The sequence below is a fragment of the Centropristis striata genome, chromosome 16 (assembly GCF_030273125.1).
Source record: "Centropristis striata isolate RG_2023a ecotype Rhode Island chromosome 16, C.striata_1.0, whole genome shotgun sequence".
NCBI classification, from domain to species: Eukaryota; Metazoa; Chordata; class Actinopteri; order Perciformes; family Serranidae; genus Centropristis; species Centropristis striata.
The window spans coordinates 13213138-13222594 of NC_081532.1; the positions used below are offsets into that span (position 1 = coordinate 13213138).

General features: G+C 37.1%; 1 protein-coding gene across 1 annotated transcript in view; it reads left to right on the forward strand.

The window, feature by feature from the left end:
* Positions 1 to 9034, forward strand: part of fgfr3 (fibroblast growth factor receptor 3) — a 78725-nt gene extending 69691 nt beyond the window's left edge. Inside the window, exons 16-18 of the mRNA XM_059352664.1 lie at positions 1125 to 1262; positions 1943 to 2048; positions 3858 to 9034. Of these exons, the coding sequence (XP_059208647.1) occupies positions 1125 to 1262; positions 1943 to 2048; positions 3858 to 4022 (409 nt within the window). The 3' untranslated portion in view covers positions 4023 to 9034. The remainder of the gene's footprint in view (positions 1 to 1124; positions 1263 to 1942; positions 2049 to 3857) is intronic.
* Positions 9035 to 9457: the final 423 nt, after the last annotated feature.

Consider the following 9457-nt stretch of genomic DNA (forward strand, 5'->3'; position numbering starts at 1 on the left):
CATTTCGGTTAATTTCCTGTATTGGGTCGGATTACGTTCAAAGTGAGATCGAACCGCACTCGGGTTTGTTTGGAAACAAACTGAGAGCCCCTCTCGCAAGTGGTGTCAGACTGGTAGTTTTGGTCCATACCAGAATACGATTGGAGAGTTCAGAAGCCACCAAAATGAACCGTTACAAGGATTTAACCGCACCAGAGTTCAATTGAATTGGACAAAATTTTGGGTTGTGAAAGCGCCTTAAATCTCTTGGGAAGTGTGCCTAATGCTTTTGAGCTCACACGACCAAATTTGCCTGATATCAAACACAAACATTCAGTCTGACGTTGCTTCCTCTCTAACCGATTATCCCAAACCAAACACTGCTTATCAATCATTCCACCTGAATATAAAGTCATCTTAAGTCGACACTGGTGCCAATCCAACGTATTGGTTTTAAGAGTGACACCAATCAGAAAGAAAACTAACTATAAAGTTGGGAAGTTGAGAAACATGGCATTAATGTAAACGCACAGCTTGGCAATGGCTTGACAGCATTAGTCCCGCCCATGGCACTGATTGGCTAATTGTTAGTCAAAGCTGTGGATCATTGGATCGGTGGCTTTTTAGTCGAGCTGTTTCATGTCACGACGATTTAAATGTTTGGACCGAGGCAACTGATACACAATTGCAGCGGAAAATAGTCAACAAATAAACTATTTGTTCATGTTTGAGTAATGTTTACTAAAAGCTACACTGACCTATTGTAAGGAATTAAACTTTATATAAAGATTGATGCCCAGAAACAAACTGACACGATCTGTTGGATCAATTACTTCTCTTTTTTTCATATCACCTTTATATCTATTAAGAGAGCATAATCCGTCTTCCATTTCTCTCCAATGAGTTTTTACTTGTCTCCTTTCTGGCTTGAGGGACGAGTTGTTGTTTTTTTTACAAATATTGATTGACTGCCCAAGACAATAAGAATGCCGGATTGATTCTTAAATTGAGTGCAGTAAGCATTACTGGAGATCAATATTTGCCCAACCACATTAATTTGTTTATCTGTGGGACACAAGCATCTTGCTTCAGATCATGAGTGCCTTCTGACCTCTAATCTGTATTCATTGTGTGTTTGTGTTCAGGTGGTCCTATGGGGTGTTGTTGTGGGAGATCTTCACCCTGGGAGGCTCGCCGTACCCGGGGATCCCTGTAGAAGAGCTCTTTAAGCTGCTGAAGGAGGGACATCGGATGGACAAACCCGCCAACTGCACCCATGAACTGTAGGTGTCTTTATGGATTAAAGTTATGGTATAATTTAGTTTTTTTCGATGTTCATTTCATGAATTAAATATTTCACTTGGGATTTTCTTTCTAGCACAAGCCTTCATTTATAGTTACCATAACTGGTTACAAAACCTCTAAGATATAAAGAAAATGAAGATTTTAGTAGATTAAATGTATCCTTATCCTTCTTTAAGTGTTATTTACAATTTAGAACTTTTTTTTATATATTCGAAAATACCCAAAGTGTTTTAGGCTAAAAAAACTGGTCAGAATCTGGTTTTAAAACACAAATTTCCTAGGAAAAATCTGATTTTAAAAACTTTGTTTAGCCATATTTCGATTTTTTTTCAGTTGCTTAGAGAGATCCAAAGATTATAAGACACGATCAGCAGCTCATTTGGGGTTTCTCCTCATTTTTGTGGTAACTGTGGTGAACAGTGTCTTCTTGCAGCTGGAAACACAGCAAAAGAAACTAAAAACTGGTAAAAACCAAAAACAATGAGCCTTTACTTTACTTAAACCTCAATTACAGACCATCAGCCTCCAGCTGCAGATCAAGTAGACCAGTACGAATCACTGGAAGCTGCCCGAGATCTGAGAGCACTCGCTGTGGGTTTATATTTCATTTTAATGGAAGCGATGCAGAGGAGCTGAACCTTGATGTGGCTGTTTTCAGGTACATGATCATGAGGGAGTGCTGGCACGCCGTGCCATCGCAGAGACCGACCTTCAGACAGCTGGTAGAAGATCACGACCGGGTTTTATCAATGACCTCCACCGATGTAAGTCTGCCTGCTGCACAGCTGCTGCTCACTCACCACACACAACCACTAGAACAAAAACATTACCTTACTGTCACCTTGGACCACTGGAACTTTTCTAGAAATTTAACTAAAATAATCCCCATTGTTAGAAATTAGTAGATTAGAATAGGTTCTTTAGAAATATTTTGTTTTCATCATCAATTGTAGCAGAAAATACTTCTTGACTAAAAATAACGAAGCAAGACCTTTTCTTTCATATTCAGACGTTCTTTAGTGAAAAATAAAAAAGAGCAAAAAAACATACAGCGTGTGCGTTCATGCCATGGTTCCACATCTCTTGCTAACACAACAAACTCTGACGTAATCACGTACGTTACGTCTGCTCCTAGAGCATCTTGGGAAATGAAGTCTTTTTAATGTAACCTCAAATCAATGAAATTAAATTTAGTCTCTTTCTAATCACATATTACACACATGAACTGTTTTTAATGATATAACTGTTAACTTATATTTTAACCTGTATTGACTTATTTATTCTTTTACTCAGACAAATGAATTCTCAACATCATAATAGATGTTGAGATCTAAACTAGAGGTCGACCAACATTGGATTTATAAAAGCTGATTTAATGATTGTTTGGAACAGGAAAAAGACAATTTTACTAAAATCGGCAGTTCCCTTGTGGCCGTAAATGTTTGTCCCATATTTTCTAACCCTGTCTCCAGAATAATGGATAATAAAGGTTTTTAATGGAGTGGAGATTTGCTTTCTGAAAAAATGTATCTCTGATGTAGTCATCTGTCGCATGGAGTGCCAATGCTCCCCTGCCTATCTCAGTCTCAGAGTAGGAGGGCAATTTCATGTTTTTTTTAATGGTTATTTAGATTATTATCAGGCTTTAATCGCATGCACACAGATATTTGTCCGAAAAAGTTGCCCTACAACAAACATCATGCTAGCTAAACAGAGACCTCATGTGTTGGAAAGATCAGCAGTTATCTTCAGTCTAATGCAATAATAATAATACTTCAAGATGACTCATCAAAAATATTTTACAGGAAGGATTACAATGTAAAATAGGGGCGTCACAATTTGTAATGTTGAATGATTTTTGAGGTTTTGAAGGTTTCAAGTCAGAAGCAGGATTGAAAAGATAAAAAATTTGACCATATAGCCTTAGTTCAGTATATTCCAGAAACATACGACAGTTTTATGACACTTCAAAGAATAAATGGAGAAGGTAAATGAAAGCTGTCAGGGCATAAAACCAACGATCGGTATAACTTTATGAATCAAGACTCGATAGTCTAACAATGGGCTGAAACAAAAAAGGTTTAAATCGAAAATGTAATCAAATTGTGACCATGAAATCAAGAGTCTAATGGATTTAGGATATAGAGAATTGTGACAGCCCTAATATAAAAACACTTTTTTAACATATACATGCATTCAGCATATAACAAGAGAAATATTAACACTAAAATGCAAGATTTGAACATGGAACAAATATTTTTTTTGTTTCATGTCTTTTAAATGTAAGGTTTGGAGTTTTTTTGCAGCTTTATGTATTTGCACAAGTAATAATCCAACAGGGCAATAGAAAGTACTGTTCTCTTTATTACCATTACCTAAATCATATAAGACAAAGAAAAAAATACAAATGATGTAAGAAAGGTACACATGATGTTTGTCGAACTTACAAACAGACTAAAAAATATAAGTGATAATACAGTAAAACTACATGATTCTTCACTTATTCTTGGTGGGCACAGAAGCAGGATTTGAGTATGACACCCCAGTGTAACCTTTGACCTCTCCTCTGACAGGAGTACCTGGACCTGGCGGTGCCCTTCGAGCAGTACTCGCCCACCTGTCAGGACTCCAACAGCACCTGCTCGTCAGGAGACGACTCAGTGTTCGCCCACGACCCGCTGCCTGACGAGCCCTGTCTTCCCAAACAGCTTCCCAGTAACGGCGTGATAAGGACATAAAACGTGAGCTGGGGGGAGGCGAGTTGGACATTAACCTCCTCTCACAGTTTCTCAATGACTCCTCAAGATATGGAAATGAAAACTCAGCATGCAATACTTCCACAGTGCTTCAGCTCTTCGATTCGTCTTAAACTCTTGGTCGAAATCCTCTTTGACTGAGGTTTCCTCCTCCTCCTCCTCCTCCTCCTCCTCCTCATCTTCCCCCAAGGGACTCTTGAAACATTGAAGGATTATTTTTGCCGTTGAAACGTGTTTGTGTTCTTCTTTTCAGAAATGAAATTATATTTTTGTACTCAGGCCAGTCTTTTGTTACGGACAATCTGTGGGGTGAAACCATTCCGTGCCTACTGGGATTTAAAAAAACCTCCTGAGACTGAAAAAAGGATCAAAGAGGAGGGAATGAAGGGCATTGGTCAGTGACTGGTTGGCAACCAGTAGGAGAGGACCTCAGATTTTTATCCTCTCGTCTGCACGGAGCCCTGAGATCGCAATAAAAGTTTGCGATCCAAAATAATCCATTGACAACATACCAGCAAAGCCAGAAATCAACTCAATGATGGGACTCTTTCTTTCACAGAAAACCCTCAACAACAAAAAGGATTACATGAACGCCATCGTTAGCATCCCGAAAAAAAACATGATAATCATGGAACAAATTCCTCATCGAGGCGAAGTTTCAGGGCCATTCAGTAATTAGTACAATGAGGTTCAGAGGGTTTTTTTTATGTATCTAGAAAATGATTTATTGTAAATATATAAATGCAAATATGTATCATATTGCTGTTCACAGCCATGTACTTAAAAGACAAAAAATTACATTTTTTAAAGTATTGTTTTAGGATGGAAGCATTGCAATCTAGAGGACACCGTCATGAAAGTGTAAAACATTTAATCATTTAAAGTGATACAGAAAAGGTTTATTTGAATAATTAACGTGTATATTTGTATAGATATTTATAGACTTAACATGTGGTTTTTAAGTTCGAAAAGGTCTAGTTTAGGATTTTAGTACTGTACGCAAAGATTTTTATTTCTTTTTTTTTTCGTAACTTATTTTACAACAGAACTGCAACGTTATTTTTCACAGACTCCTCTGGTTTTTGATCCATCTTTATTTTATTTTTTTTGTTCACTGTTTCTTTCTTTTAATAAGAATGTATGACAGACACAAAGATGATTTTTGGGAGCGAGTGTGATTCGACCTCCAGAGGAGGACTCGTGAACTGAAGGCTCCCGCTGAAAGGGAAGCTGGATGTTTTAGTTCAAAATTCTGGCTTTGAAAAGTTGACGTTTGCAATATCAAAGCAACGATTAACTCTTGCTGGGCAAGAAATAGCAGCGCTTCGAGAAATGTACAGAGAGGCCTTTTAGTACGGCTGAAGTACTTAAAGACATATTAAACACCAACAACAACTAGCTGTGAATCATAAAGAGCCTTCAGAGAACCTCAGCAGCATGAAAAATCCTCCTACTTACACAACTTTAGTTATAACTACATTTCCCAGAATGCTTTTCAGCAGTTATTGGAGAACATGCTTGGACTTGCAGCATTCAGAAAATCACGAAAAACGTGAAAGAGAACTAAAAGCAATAGATTTTTTTAAGAGCAAAAAGAACCAAAAAAGAAACGTGAACGTTGCATTTCTTACCACAAACTTACTCTGTTTTACACTGCAATGCATTCTGGGGCTTTGAGTCCAGTAAAAGCGCGGAAACTGTTCCTCTTAAACAGTCGTGTGACTGCTGAACGTCAATAGTCTAGAAAGGTCTCGCTCCTTTATTCTGAGCCTTGATGAAAAATTACATCAATATACAAGAATTAATTAAATCCATGCAAAAACTCACCATTATCTGGTGTTTTTTAGCATTTATATGTGGAATTTTTTTAGTTAAAGGTCTCTCTGAAGGCTTCAAACTCTTATATTGTAACAGAAAGGTCACAGGGTCAATGCTAATCAGCTGTGTGAGGGGTGTCAAAGTGCCCTTGAGCAAGACACTCAGCACCTGTGTGCACACTCTTGGATAAAAACATCAGCTTGAAATGTAAAAAAAAAAAAGCTGTTATGTCCTTTTGTGCTTGAGTCCTGCCCAGACGCTCGAGATTTTATCGCTGCTCTATAGTATTAATACTGAAATGAAATGAAGGCATGCTGTGCGACTTACAAATCACACAGCAAACAAAAGAAAATATATACAGTATATATATATATATCTGTTTGTTAAAGGAGACTCTGAAGTCTGTGGTGGATCCTTACAGCTTAGTTGCAACAACAAAAAAAGTGCCAAATTAGTCTTAAAAGTCTATTTCACCGAGTTCACCACATCTCTGAACCAAATGCTGCACTGTCGAATGTAGGCGGGCGGAGGTTACACGTGCAGGGAAGGATCACGGGATTGCCAAATGGATATCTCCCCTTTTATTTTTCCTTTATTTTAATATGCAGTCTTCTCTCCATCTGACCCCAAAAAAGCGTAAGGGTTGAAATGTTTACAGAGGGTTTTTTTTAGCAAAGTCACAAAAGGGAAAGCGACGTTTAAGTGGAATTGAAGGGTTCAGAAACATGATTCACTCGCTAAATGGAAACGGTGGTACCACTTTTGCTCTGCAATGGCCTTATTCCAGTGTGTGAACTTTAAATTTGTGTCAAGACACCCAACAAGACTGTGTCAGTACTTAATGAACGCCCCCCAAATAATAAAAGTACTTATGTATTTAATTCTTTTGCTACACTGGGAGATTTTTATGTTTTTTAGCACCAAATGACGTGCTTTCTCATTGGTTTATTTACAGAAACAAGGCCTTTGTAAAGTGAAAGTTACATCCAATATCGTTATTTCTGTTCTGAGTACAGTTTTGCAGTTTTGGCCCAAATCTATGAAGTGCCTGGAACAATTTAGCGAACAAAAAGGAGATTAATTGATTCAGTTTGAATGTATAATTGCAACAAAAATATATCAAAATAAAAGAAGCAGTTCTTATCAGAAGCAGGCTATGTACGTGTTAGCCTTTTTTTTTCTTCTTTTTTTCCCGAGTGAACAAGACAGACAAAAAGGCACTTGTGTAAAAGGTTGGATGGATCTAATGAAACGTTGTTTTGTTTTATTTATTCTTCCATGCTGGGTAAAAGCTTTCCCTATGGTGAGAGTATTTTTATTCATAGCTATCTGCTTTTTCAGTGCTGTTTTTCATTAAAGAGCCAGAAGATGATACAGATGATGTAGAGTAGTTATTTTACAAGATAATGACCCCCCCCCCCCCCCTTTTTATTTTTATTTTATTTAGTCCCTCCTCTGGCCTGTTGAAACTCTGAAGGCCTCTGTCTCTCTCTGTAAAAGGATGTGTTGTTTTTAACGTGTGTTGTGTGAGCAGACAAATTAAAACATTAGCGTGGAATTCTGGAGATCCAAAATAGAAGAAAAAATGGCAACCAAGAACTAAATTTATTGACCTCCCTTCAGATTTTTCCAAGTATTAGACCAGTGTTTCCATTAGCTGATACATTTTGTTGGTGTCTAAGTAAAACCTGCCTGTTCTCAGCTTTTTGACATTTTTAAATAACCTAATGGGTGTTCTATATCTACAAGTTTGTTTAAGGGAATGTAGTTTAATCTAAAGCAGAGTTTTTCAGCATGTAAACATACATAAATCTGCTTTGAAATCATGATAAAAAAAACTCAGACTTACCAGGTTTTTAGTTTTTCTTCACAACCAAAATAATATCATGACACCTTTGTCTACATGCATGGGTATGCAGCAAACAAGAACTGTTAATAGCTAATTCGGCATATTGTTAATAGTGTAAATTTGCCAAAAAAGAAAGAAATAACACTGACAAGCTTCTGGGTGTGTTTAATATTAGCAATGATTCCCGTTAGACTTAACTTTTGATCCATTATTTCAACAAAATTGGAGATAAAATACACATTTCATTGGACAGCAGTGACACAGACAGGATACAGTTTTGTTTTTAAAATGTTATGATTATATATTAATGTTGCTTTTGAGTTATAATGCGGCTTAACCAGGAGGAAAAAACTGAAATATTAAACTTTAATGGGGCATTAAATAGTATCCGAGTCTAAATTCTGTTTCAGAATATTTTTCATCAAAACAAACTCAGTATTTATATCAGCAAAATATCCTCAGCTCTAATGCAACAATATCAGTATTGGCAGTGAAAGTAGTGCCAGATGTGTGTTGCTCATTAGACACAAGTTAAAGCCAACAAATGCTTTTCAGAGTGAACACGCTTTCTTTGAATAAACAGCAGGGAGGGACTTTTACTGTATGTACAGTCACACATCAGCCTCTCACCACCTGTCGTCTCCACTCTGACTGACTTATTTATTCTCTTTTCCGCTCTACAAAAAGAAAATCAGGATTTAAGATGAGAACCTGAGAGGAGATGGGGTGTAATCAATGCTAGAGATATCAAAACTGAATGTTTTGTTTCCCAGGTTGGAATGGTTAGTTTTAACACAGCTTCTCATCCCATTCTCATTTTCTCACGCAGCTCTAACCCGACAATGTTAGCTCCAGATTAATTTATAGTTTGAAATATGCTTTTACGTTGCTGATGTACATGAGTAGAGTTTTATGTAGCCGTGTGAGCTATTTTGTAAGAATCTTAGAGAGGAAATGATTTTCATATACAGTTTATTTTCTTTCTGCTCTGTCTCATTTTGCATTCCACTTCAGGTTTTTTTTTTTTTTTTACAACAATAGCGAGACAAAATCATGTTTGTCCTTTTTTTTCCAGTCCCACATAATTTATTTTTCCTCCGTCTGTATTCATGTTTCTAACATAGAAAGGTGGAACTAACCATTTGGCATTATGTGACTTTTTTTTATTTGTAATTCATAGCTTGTTTGTTGCAATGTACCTGTTTTGATCATGATGAATCCTCTGTAACATTCCACCACAACAAACCCTCTGGGCAAACATCTCCCACTGGGAAAAAAAAACTATTTCACAACTCTCTCTTTCTCTCTCTCTCTCTCTCTCTCCCTCTCTCTCTCTCTGTGCCTGACAAACTATGCTGTCAAAAAAGGTTTTCAATAAACATGTTATAATAGCGTTCACTGTCATTGCTGTGTCTGTCACTGAGAGCATGTATTTGGAAAAACAAACCGGTCCTGTGGCAAAAACAAGTCCAACACACAAAAAAAGAAGAAAAAGCCAAACAGACTTTGTAATTCATGGTGAACAAATCAAAAGTTTGGAAGTTTATGTAAATGAAATGAAACCAAAATACCACAGAATACACACTCCACAGTGAGTTTGTTTGCAGAGTGTCTCGGTTTGTTTTGTCTGAACTCTTTTGTCAGCACAGGCGCGGATATCAGGGCTTGTTTTCCTTCTACACAAACTCACTGCGGGTGAAACTGAATACAAACAAGCTTTTGGACCTGGATGGCACACATGCTCGCAAGA